This window comes from Acanthaster planci, linkage group LG02 (assembly GCF_054643075.1).
Source record: "Acanthaster planci isolate LZ-2023a linkage group LG02, COTS_SCS, whole genome shotgun sequence".
NCBI classification, from domain to species: Eukaryota; Metazoa; Echinodermata; class Asteroidea; order Valvatida; family Acanthasteridae; genus Acanthaster; species Acanthaster planci.
Genome location: NC_141778.1, coordinates 21,659,690 through 21,671,973, shown reverse-complemented (window position 1 = coordinate 21,671,973; position 12,284 = coordinate 21,659,690). Strand labels below are relative to the sequence as shown.

The 12,284-nt window shown below is 42.8% G+C and overlaps 1 protein-coding gene across 4 annotated transcripts in view; it reads right to left on the bottom strand.

Moving 5' to 3' along the window:
* Positions 1 to 12,284, bottom strand: part of LOC110976139 (short transient receptor potential channel 4-like) — a 49,519-nt gene that overhangs the window by 10,019 nt on the left and 27,216 nt on the right. For all 4 annotated transcript variants that reach the window (XM_087133204.1, XM_087133206.1, XM_022229180.2 and 1 more), the window contains 2 exons: positions 6,272 to 6,689; positions 4,334 to 4,837 (listed from right to left, as the gene is read on the bottom strand). In XM_087133204.1, the coding sequence (XP_086989330.1) occupies positions 4,334 to 4,837; positions 6,272 to 6,637 (870 nt within the window). In that variant the 5' untranslated portion in view covers positions 6,638 to 6,689. The remainder of the gene's footprint in view (positions 1 to 4,333; positions 4,838 to 6,271; positions 6,690 to 12,284) is intronic.

The following is a 12,284-nucleotide window of genomic DNA, read 5'->3' as shown; positions in this document are numbered from 1 at the left end:
AAACTTTTAGGCAGTAGCAAGTTTCATGTTAACCTCCTCCAAAATGTCTACACACATACACGAGTAATTCCAAAGTCAAGACGTATAAAATGGAATTTGTCATCGTGAATGGAATACTGAAAGGTGAGGAGCCGTGAAGAACAGCGTGGCACTAAGACAACTAAGGAAATTGCGCACAATCTGAATAACCAAGAACTGTCGTAGCCAGCATTAGCGGGGGTGACCACACAAGCAGACAAAGTCAACGGGATTGGGAAATTTATATGCCATGCAGAGGAATAATAATTATAACTGTAACCTTGCAAGCCATTTTCTTCTCTACAATCGTGCCCTAGGTCATAAGACCACTTGGGTTTTAAATCATGCTCATTTGAATACTGATCAACATGCATGCCCACGAAATGCACCCACGCTCACAATCGACACGACTGTCGAATAACAGCAGGATTGTACCCGCAGAGGCCATCAGTTACAACCGTCAATGACAGCCATGAAAAGAGAACATTTCAGAGCAAAGTCGCGTTGAAAGTGGAGCTTCTCTGAATTACTTCTAAATTAAGGCCAATATTGCCCCAGGACCGTAATCGGTATAATTATATTTGGCCAAACATTCCTTGTTTGGAGCACACAATCTGTTTCGATCGGTCAATAAGTGAATCTCCTATGGCTGGGTTAATAAACAAAATCTCCGTTTCGCAGAAAACGCAGCATCCATAACGGCATGGAGAGAAAAGATATGTTTCAGGAACGGAACCTGCCTCCCAGGCAGAGACCAGCTGTTCTCGCGGATTAAAGCTCACGCCGTCATGGGAAAGTCCAACAGTTACAGGGACAACACGATTTAAAATTGGCCCGAGACAGCTCTTTAAATCGAGCAGATGGTCACAGGTAAGCCTCATAATGTGCCATCGACGACTTGTTTAAGGCAGGTCTGACAAAAAGGATGATTTCTTCGACTTCTGTGTCAAATTTCTCCTGCATTTAGACAACCCCCCACTCGAGTGGTAGGAAGAGGCAATATTTGCTATTCCTGGAATTCGTCTAGTTTAATTGGGTTCGGGATGTGCTTTATTGCTTTCGAGATTTGACCGTGGTGATGGTGGTGGTGATGAGTGAATTTCATATGCAACAACCAGGGACAAGAAGAAAGGGCAAATCGCCTGTATTCCCACCGATGCGTTATTGAATTACATTGTCATAAAAGACCGCAACCGTGCCCGTTTGGTACTTGATGACTCGATCCTGTCCAATTACTGAACTCACGGGGTTATCACCGTAGCTCCCAGCTTCAAGGGCACTGAATACAACAACCAGTCCTGATACGAACTTATATTGGGGCTTTGCGTGATAGCCATCTTGCAGGGCACTTCTCTTGTTGCCCAGGGAAACCCCCCTTTGTACACAATTCAGTGTGGAACAAAAGCACTGGCCTGCAAGATGGCAGCCATGCAAACCCTCTAGGCTCAGTCAACCCCGAGCATCCTCGACTGCTATGTCAACCTGATGTCAGTTGAGAATCTTCCAAACAACATGCACCACAAACGAAATATTTCACATACAATGTCACTTTACGGAGCCATTTGCCGTCTCTGATGGCCCCATAAAATACGGACACTGGCGGCTGATCAACGCAGACTAAGGCATATGATGGCGATTCCATCCAGAACAAATTATGATGATCTCGCTTTCCGGCTTATAATCCTGCAGACGAGAGGGCAGATCTCGATACGCCACACAAAAGGACTAAAATAGGAGACCATTAACAGTAATTTCCTCTGAGAAAGATGCTCTTACCGCACAGTCGCCATTACGGTATTCTCGATGGAGTTGAGGCTCAATCTCCCGACCTACAGCTTGGACACCCTATCAAAATGAGTACCCGCACCTTTGGAGGCCCTTTTTGTTTTGTTATTTTCCTCCAATATCCCTAAAATCCTAGCTTCGATTTGAAGAAAATCAAAATAGAAAAAAAAGGTGAGAATGAGTCCGTAGCCATGTTCCGACATTATACCCTGGCACACTCTACTCCTTACTTTTATTTTCTCTTGACTTACAAAGCGAGAATAACTTGGAATACATTTAAATTTATAAATAATATTCCCTGATTTCATTTTCCTCATAATTCAAAGCATCCCTAATATTTCTGGGGGAGAGGCTCCAATACTTCTTTTTACACATCCACAACTTGAGCAGCGAATAAACAAAATTTAAAAAAAAAGAAAAAAAGACGAAAACGGAGAATGTCACTGCGGTAAAATCATGGATTTGTTTTTTTAAGAAAAGAACAAAATCACATTTACTTAGTCATTATTCTTTCATTCACGATTATTCTTTGTCTTTCTATTGCCACTGCATACAGTCAATTTCCAAAGATACAATTAAGAGAGTTGCAGTTGTCACGCATGAATAAACACGGCGTCTCATTCATAATGTATGTTGTTTTGCATCATCCTTGCTTGTACCAAGCAATTTTCCAACATACAGCGGGAAACTGTGTGTGTTGTGACAATATTTTCTCAACAATAATGGTTTATCGATTTGTTCTTCTGCAAACCAACTGCCGCATAGCAAGGGAGTTCAGGGTAACGAAAAACAACGTAAAAGGCAAAACAATAGCCCCAATGACCAACATCCTCGACGCCACGCATTTAGCTGCACCGACAACTTATTTTATCGTCAATTGCCAGGAATTTATAGAGGACCAAAAGACCTATTTGTGTCATTAATCGTCAATCAAGTTATGCTGCGAACCAGCATGTCCGAGCAGAGTTTTACAAATTAAACAAAACACCTTAAACACATTCATGAATAACTAACCATATGCAAAAAAGCAATAACAAGTGCGCAAATTTTTAATTCCAGCGAATTTTGAAAACAAAAATCATTTTATATAGTACAGTGTACAACGTACTATGTTGGCATTAATGAAAAGACGCAAAACGGAACCCAGTAGCTAAGCCCGACGGTAACTTACGTGTCAAATTCTCACGATGTGGTCTATTGCCTTGCTCTATGGCGTGAAAACATACCGTCTCAAAAAAATAATAATTCCCTCTTAACATCTGGGTTAATGGCTGTTTTGGGTCTCCAAATCAGGTTTCCAAATTACCCACTGTACTTTCCCCGGTAGCAAAGACAAGCGAGGCGGTGCCATGAATGATTGGCCGTAATCAACTCTAGGCGTACTGCCAAGCGCCGGAAAACGGGCAGACTGGATTGCTCTCGTGGTATTAATGAATAGGATGCAATTTGCCCTGCGTGAGAAGACAAGATGCCTCGGGGACGGGCCGGAACGGGCGAGATTCCCCGGGAGGAAGGGAGAGCAGGTGAACCGTCGTACATGCCCCGGCCTTGGATCGGAAATCGAACCGTGGCCTCCACGCGCGAACCCTTGACCCGCGAGGAAGGGCCCAACCTCAGTCGTCTTTTACTGAAACGTTCATATCACCGACTGGGTGCACATATCACCGTCGTGGGTTCTCATCCAATTTGTGCACGCTGGCTTGGAGACGAGGAAAGGGACCGAGGTTTGCTTTTCCTCAAACCCCTAACCACTCCCCGAAGGAATTATTGAGCGAGAGGTGGCCAGTAAACCTGATTATTACTTTATCTGCAGGTCTCAGGGGTAGACAGCGTTTTATAGATGGAAGGAAACCTTGAAATGTCGTTTTTGTAGCATCAGGCAAACTTCCCGCGCCAGCCAGTACGGTTTTATAGATGTTCATGGGGGAAGTACATAAAACTGGATTCTTTTCAAAACATCTCATCTGATGTAACGTGCCATCTATGTTCAATGAGAAATCTGAAGTGTCTCTTAAATTCTAGATGACGATTGCTTTTCGGGAACTAAACTACAATGCCTTCAACTGATACACGTGCCCATGAGACGTAATACAATAGTCTGAATGCAGATCTGGTGCTAGGTTAAATCTTTGTTGTAGCAATATGATACGGTCAGGAGGTTTTTCCTGTTTTTTTTCAATCTGTTCAGGAGGGACCATTAGATAAGACAAGCTATAAAGCCACACGACCGTGAATGGTTTTTGATGTCTCTATGAACAGACTACAGCCACAGGACGTAAATGCGAAAAAGGAAAAGAAACTAGAAAAAGAAAAAACAATTGCCATGCATTAATTATAATAAAATTTATTTGGGAAATTCCACAAACAACAAGACAAACACAAGACACAGCGGGCCGCCCAGGAGAACATAAAAGTTAAAAAAATAAACTATCGCCAAAAGGCGTCTTACATACTGTAAAACCTACCAAAAAAGTCATGTTGCAGAAATTCCAATGGTGTGTGTTTTGAGGGATCTGACACATCCACTGACCTGTTTCTGTTTGTACTTGAGTGCAAGCCGTAGTCTGCTCAGTGGGTCCTCTCCAATGGAGGATTCATTGTCCCTGTTCAGTATGCACTCCAACTCCTTAGAGCCCCGCGTCTGGTCAAGCAGGTCAGTGGCGAACTCCCGGCACTGCTCCACCAACTTGTCGTACTCCGACTTGAACTCGTTCTCCCGGTAGCTGAGCTTCCGCAGCTCCCAGCTCAGCTCGAAGGCGGTCAGGATGGGGTCCTCGCTGGACAGGGCGATCAGGGAGGGGCTGGCCAGGGCGCGGTAGATGTTCAGCCGGGAGCGGGAGTGGCGCAGGCCGTCGTGCCGGATGCTGGAGATGCAGTCGTCGCAGCCGCACTTGACGTTGTGGGGCTTGGGGATGGAGGCGCCCCGCTCGAGCAGGATCTTCAGGATCTCGTAGTTGTTGCGGTGAGCAGCGAGGATGACGGGGCTTACGTCTGGGGTAAAGTCGGACTCATTCTGCTCTTGTAGGATACGTGCCTGCGCAAGACCATCAAAAAGAATAATAAAGGACAAATATTTCGAAAACTTAAATCTATGCACATTTCAGAGGCGAAATCAAACTAGTCACACTATCTGTAATAGTTTTGTGTGGTAGCCATCTGGTAGGGTAGTGCCAGTGTTACACAGGGAAAGCTCCTTTATGCATACCCTATAGAAACATTAGCCTGCAAGATGGCAGTCATGCAAACCCTCTACAGCTTTCAAGAACATATAACCTCTGCTCATGAAGCACATTGCAATCCTTTCTAGACGTGACCTTTCTTAGGATTGCCAAGCGAAGTGTAAAATCTTATTTTGGAAATGTGTTAAAATTTCCAGGATAAGAAAAGAAGAGTCAGTAAAGTCAGCCCCAGTAACCTGAGATGTGAATACTAAAAGAAGAATTTCTTTTCTAACTTTGATGAACATTTCGGGAAAAGGTTGTACAAGTAAACCTTTTTCATATTTCTTTTTTTTTTCTTCTCCAGTGTCTAAATATTTCTGTAATGTAATTTCAAATCACCTCCACAAAAAGACTGATAAACTAAGATAATGCAATATGCAATTAAGCAAACGGGCAACCAATTCATTAATAGTGCAATGCCATAACCCAGGTAAACTCAATTTATTAAAATAAGCTTCTACAAGTTCCGGTTCACGGACCCGGTTGACAAATTATCATAGGCGCGGCGTGCGGATGCGTCATTGCTACCTGTTGCCATACCAGCCAACTCGATTCATAATGACGATGCCTCAACCGTCATTAACTATTAACGAGAACTCATGCATTATTTCCTCCACTTAATGCCGACGTGCGCTAGTGAAGTCCAATTTTTAAATCATAAGCAAACTGTCAACGTCAGAGTTCGCGATGCGACTGTTCAGATGCAGGTCAATAATAAAATACACAGAGGCATGCGTTGCTTGGGAACACAGCAATGGAAACGGGGTGGTTCCCTTAAACGTAGAAAGCGACGGTCGCGGGACAAGCCACAGGAATCGATGACATTAAGACGGACTTAACACAACACGTCATGATGTCATATTTATTTACACGTATTCAATTACGACTCTGACCGCAAGACACAGTTGCTGTACTACCGACATGTACTCCCACCTTCAAAAATTGGATTCGTCGTAGGAAGTCACTAAAACAGGAAAGTTCTGCCATACAAAAGTTAATCATGAAATCACTGGGCAAGGCTTACCATAATATAGTTGTCTCTTTACCAATTTTAACTTATCACTTTTTTTTATTCATTTAGGGGATAAAAGATCATTCGAGCCTAACATTCCTAAGCAATTCTTTTGATTTGGCTGTTTACAAAGACCCGTAGAAAAACTGAACTTTAGAACTTTTTGGCGAGGTATCAGGTGATATAATTCAGCGTACTCCATGTCGAAAATGGAGCTACAAAAGTAGCCACTTACCCGTATGTCTTTCTTAGGCGCTTTGTAGTTGAGTAAGAGCTCCACAGCCTCCACGACCTCTTCGTCGATGGCGTGGAGAAGGGCGTCCCCAACGTTGACATTGTGCTTGAGCAGCAGCTCAATGATCTCGATGTTCTCGTTCTGGATGGCGATCAGGAGGCCCGTGCGCCCCAGCGAGTCCACACAGTTCTTGTTCAGGTTGAAGTAGATGTCGGCCTCCTCCAGCGCCTGGCGAACGCTGCCGTAGTCACCTCGCTCGACGGCCAGGATGAAGGCCCGCTCGGTCGGCGAGAGCGGCGTCTCCTTGCGCACAATCTGCATGGGGATGCGGTCGCTGGCCGCATCCACGTGATAGTAGGCGGGCATGGTGACAGAAAAGATGGGAATTACTGGTCCAGCTACAGGAACAATGACACTCCTGTGGATTGACGACACAAAACGACGAGGAACACAAGAGTTAGTTAGGATTTAATCATAAACAGCCTGTCGATGGTCACACTGTAGCCTGGATCAATGAAGAAACAAAACCTGTCAAGCAAATTAATTTGAACTTGAAATTTAAAAGTTCCCAATGGCTAACAGAAGTGTACCAAGCGTCAAACATGCACGACAGCATTTGGAGGTTGCGTCAAAACCCGATTTATTTATTATTTTTTTTCGCAGGAGAGATGGTGTCTTTTGTGGGTGGTGTCGGCTCTGGCTTTGCTTTAAGTAGTGTGTACCAACGAGTGATTAACAGTAGAAGAAAACACAAAATGTGGAAGCAACCACAAATGCGCCAACAGCCTCGTTAGGGTAAAAGTGAAAGTAGAGCGTAATTTCAGTCCTTGACGTGGTATCTCCTCAATGAGCAATGCTTTTCTAATGTGCAACGTGACACTGACTATCAGATGCTGGTGCGTGTAATTGATTCTTCAGAACCGCGCTACCAGGGAAATCTGGTATACATGTCGGTCTCAAAATAACAAGAGGATGATAGCCAACGGATTTGCAGTGAGTGCTAAAAAGCGCCTTGAGTTCTGAAGTGTGTACCATTCCTTATTAATCACAAAACGTGAGCTAGGGGTCCAAAGCGGGCCAAGAGAGGGCGCAATTTTCCTAGCAACGGTGGCTCCTTCGGCGGTGGGAAGTGCACTTCGAGTCGCTACTACTGATCTCTACTATTCTAATAGAGATCAGTGGTCGCTACCAGCCAAATGAACACTTCCCACAAAATGGCTCGTTTCAACCGATGAAGGGGTGCTTCTGCTCAAGGCGGATTACACTGAAACCAAATTCAATGAAACTGCACACACAAGTTACTTAAACGGATGGAAGGCCTGCAATATGACGTACAATAAAACATCAAGGAGTGCATTAACAGACGGGAAATTGCAAAGCGAGGGGAACGCAGTCTTGAGAGTTACGGTGCAACTTTCTTTCTGCGAGGGCCGTATACCTTCATGAAAAACGCCAGAAAGTTAGACTGCAAATCAATATTCTCTCCTCTCGTTTAGAACATGAAAGCGATCCCACCATGGAAAAAAACCTCCTGCTTTCCTGTTTAGTAGCTCAACGATTTGACAAACGGACCAAAACGATGGCTGCTTAGGAATCGACCATGATTTACTGACGACAGCTGCTCCAACTCATAACCCTAATCACAGGTAATTTCAAAAAGGTGCTTCCAGTTACAAACTGAAATGCTGGTCTTACAGTAATGAGCACTGGTCTATGAAAAGCGATCCTTAAATACTATGGAAGGAAGTAAAGTCAGCGGGTTTTGATCGTTTTGAACTCCGCGTGTAGATAGCCCTACCCCAGGTGACAACGACAAATACAGCAGAGATGGTAAGCGGCCTTGTTGGCTTTGGGATGATTCGCTCTCTACCCCCAACGTCTGGGAGACTCGCGGTCTCCATTGATCTTGGGTGGGATAGTATCAGACAAGTAAAAGGCATGCACAATCAAGCATCAAACACGGTCGTGCAAGAAGTTCTTATCTCTCACAAAATGGCGACGGACAAACTTGGCCGAGCTCAGGCAATATAATCGTCACGCCGCGTAGTAATTTTGTGTTGACGTCTGTAGTCAAAGACGCAGGTAGGTTTTTAGGTTTGGACAAAGAACTAATTATCGGCTCTCGTTCGCAGTGAACCATGTCCGATAAAAGGCAAGTAACAATCAACCTGCTTGAAGGCCTAATAATAGATTGGCGCCATTACACAGTATGATGTAGTTTCATGCTGTTTCTTTTCATCGACGTCTGTCTGACGAAATATTAACAACTAGAATCTAAAAAAAAAAATCACATTAACTGATGGTAATGATCCGACCCGTTTCTTCCAGGAAGGAAGGGGACCACATGATATTCGAACTACTTATCAGTTGTAGACAGTAACTGTAGCTTGATCAAGCACCTTGAAATTCAATTAAGGTTTGCAGTTGGAATGGTCAAATAATGAATTCAGCCGTATGGAACTGAGAACAGCGGCAGCAATAGAAAAAGAAATTCTCTGTTAACAGGTCATCCAATTCGCTGTCCGTGTACATGAACATACCCTCCTGTACATACCGCCTGTCACTTAGCTTTTTTCGGGCATGTTGTGTCTTGTACACTAACCCAAACTACTTATATCAACTTGTGATAAAGTAAAGCTATTGATACATTTCAGGAGCCAGCACGTTCCAAAAAGCGGTAACGTACTAACAGCGATTGACATGCCTGAAACACGTGTTTTCTTCTGTTGGCTTTACAGCTGCTTTTAACTTTCAGAAAACCATGCCATAACATGCCATGCCGTATACAGAGTTGTGATGACTTCGGTCAACTGACACAACTCGAGTCCCATTCGAGTCACCATTTTTGGCAACTCGACTCAACTTGAATCCCTCGTCAGAAGACCCCACTAGATTAAAAGTTACTGGGATGTGTCCTAGAAATTAAAGCAAACTTCTCTGCAAAAATATAGTGCCAATTTCAAATGTTCATGTTATTGCCACGAGTAAGATGTGGCGTGACCACACGAAGTATCTCTGAAGTAAATCTATAAATGCCAAAAAAGACCCTCGCTCTTGTTTTTATTTATCGTATTGTGCTAAAAAATATTTGTCACCCGAAATGACTGGAGGTAAAACTTGACTCGGCATTTTTGCCTGATGACTTTACTCGACTCCAATCACTACGTTACAATGACATGACTCGACTCGCGTCACAAAAAAATAAGTGACTCTTGCAACACCACACCACACTACACCGCACCACACCACACTACGCCACACCACACTACACCGCACCACACCACACTACACCACACTACACCACACCACACTACACCGCACCACACCATGATGTGTGTCAGCAAATCTGCAATTATTCTAAATTTGTGTACGACGAAGCGCCATGTTTCACTCGGCAATCGAACGCGCACAGTGTGGCCCACTGCGGTGAACTGTCAATAACACGACGTTTAGCTTCGCAAACCCTTAAGGCAGTGTTTATAGAGGAAACAATCAGGCATGTTACTGTAGTAAACGATGCATTATAAATGCATAGCGTTAACCCATCATTGGAAGTCATGAAACGAAAATGCGTGGCTTGACCATGCAGTTAACAGATGGAGACGAAGTTATCATTTTTACCATGATTGGCTCTATAAATATCAAGAACCTATAATCAAATTAACTTGAAAAGAGGCCATTCATGCAACCCGTGTACCCCCTCTGTCGAGCAAAACAAACACCCTGGGAAGTTCTTTTGAGGGCAACACTTTCCAGGAATAATTATAGGCCTATATAATGAATGGAATAAACATTTCTCTTCATTTGTTAGCCCTTTGTCACAATAGATAAATGATATAAGCCGCATCTGACAGTGCAGAGGTATTTAAATTTAACAAAGCATGCATAAAAAACAAACAACTTTATAAACACTTTCTTGCCATCAGCTTAGAAACATGTTTCAATGATATAAGGCTTCAGAGTATTGATGGACATTTAACAACTGAACATTGACGTTAAGGAATTTGACATGATATGTTTAGCTTTTAAACATATTTATTGAGAAAGCACAGAAGGAAAGCCTAATCTATGCAATATTGCTTGCGCTAAAAGTAATATCCATTGTTAATGGATCAGATCTGATTTTCAACCATATTCCATAGACACGACTAGAAAGCAACCAATACACTAATTCTCACACCATTGCAATTAAAATTCTGGCTGTCTGCTTAATCCAGCGCTGTTTTATATGTCCAAATGTGATTTTCCCACACTGACGAGTACTGAAAGGCGTCGTTTCTCTGTGGCGAGACGCCTCATTTAATTAGCCTGGCAGCGAATCTTTTCAAACAACACGCTGGGGAAATTCGACTTGAATAAAGACTATAATCGTGGCTCTGGAGTCTTTTCTCAAATGGAAATAAAGCCCGGCATTCCAACAAGGAAAGCTTCCAGGAGGCGTGAAGACTATTCTCCTCGCCTAAACAACGGCAATAAAACAATTTCCCCATTGACAAGTAGTATCTCCAGACAGTTGTGTTGAGATAAACAAGTTGTCATGTACTGACTGTTAACGCTCCATGCTACTCGCCTAAACATTGCTTAGGGTCTTGCTCATATTCATATGCTGCATAGATATGAGCTAGAGTTCACATTAAAAAAGAAATCATGCCTAATGTCGTACTCCGTTCCTGAGAAAGTGCTGAACTACCGTATCCCAAATTGAAGTCTAAAATGACATTTAATATCTTCAACAAATATGGTCAATCACATACTTTGAACACATCCAAGATCCAAAATGGATCGTTCATACAATAATTATTGTTACATCCAAATCTTCCCTCAACATTACGCGGGTATATAGTTGAAAACAAGGAAGCTAATTTTATCAACAAAAGTATGGATGATCTTTGAAAAGCAGTAATTTTCTTCTGAAAGAACTGAATCGATTTGTGAACGTTTTCATATCACGCCCGGTAATTTCCCTTACACGAAAGCATAAAAGACAACCGTGACAAGTTGTACACGTTAGTCACATAGAAAACATGTTCGCAGTGTGAAGGGGTTTCTCTTTTGTCGCCGTACCTACAACTACAAGCGTCGGGGAATTAGGCTAGTCATATGATCGGCTAATATGTCATTCAAACAAAGACCATGTGATTTGTTACGTATTGTAATATATTACCAGCACGATTCAAATAGTGGTATTTTGCTTTGAGAGCCTCGTTAACAGCGGTGGGTAAAGTCGGATCGGGCAGAACATGGGAAATATGGGCTGCTTCAAGAATTCAATAGGCAATTATGCATGTGCCTATTGAAACAGCTAACTTCAACCTCTGTTCCCACTGACGCTTGCGCTCTGGCTAGCGCAAGCTAATTAGTAATTCGGACGCAGCAAAAGCTTTGCAGCCACAAAAAGCTAGCACCACTAACACTGCTTAATGCCCAACATCTCCCTAAATATTTCGAGTTATTACCATCATGTCGAAAGGATGGATCAATAATGCACAGAGCTCTTGTCTGTTATTTTACAATAAAATATATAAAAGAGATCTTTACCCGGGTGGAGCAGTCCGGTGAAAGTCAAATGAAGCAACACAAATGCCCGGTAATGGACTTGTCACTCAACGTTGATGATCGCTGGAGTTACTTTCTTTACATCAATGAGAATCGACGCAATGTAAGGCCACAGTTTGTTCACTTTAAGGATAAAATATTTTTAGAGGGCGATGTCGGAGGACATAACAAAATTAAGAACAAAAAATTAATTTGGAGTTAGCCACTAGACTGCTGGTAAACAAGGAAATGCTTGTCGAACGGAAAAACAAAAGTTAGTGATAGAGTAGGTTTACCGCATTGTTTTGATTTTTTTAACCATCGCAAATTTCATTATCTTTTTTTATATTCAACATGTTTCAACTATTATACTTCCACCATGAAGTACAAATTTTTATCATCTTTTTGACATGGATATGTACGGTCCTTTTTTCTTAACAGTTAATATCACGTAAACCAGCCCCAGGCAGCAAAGTGA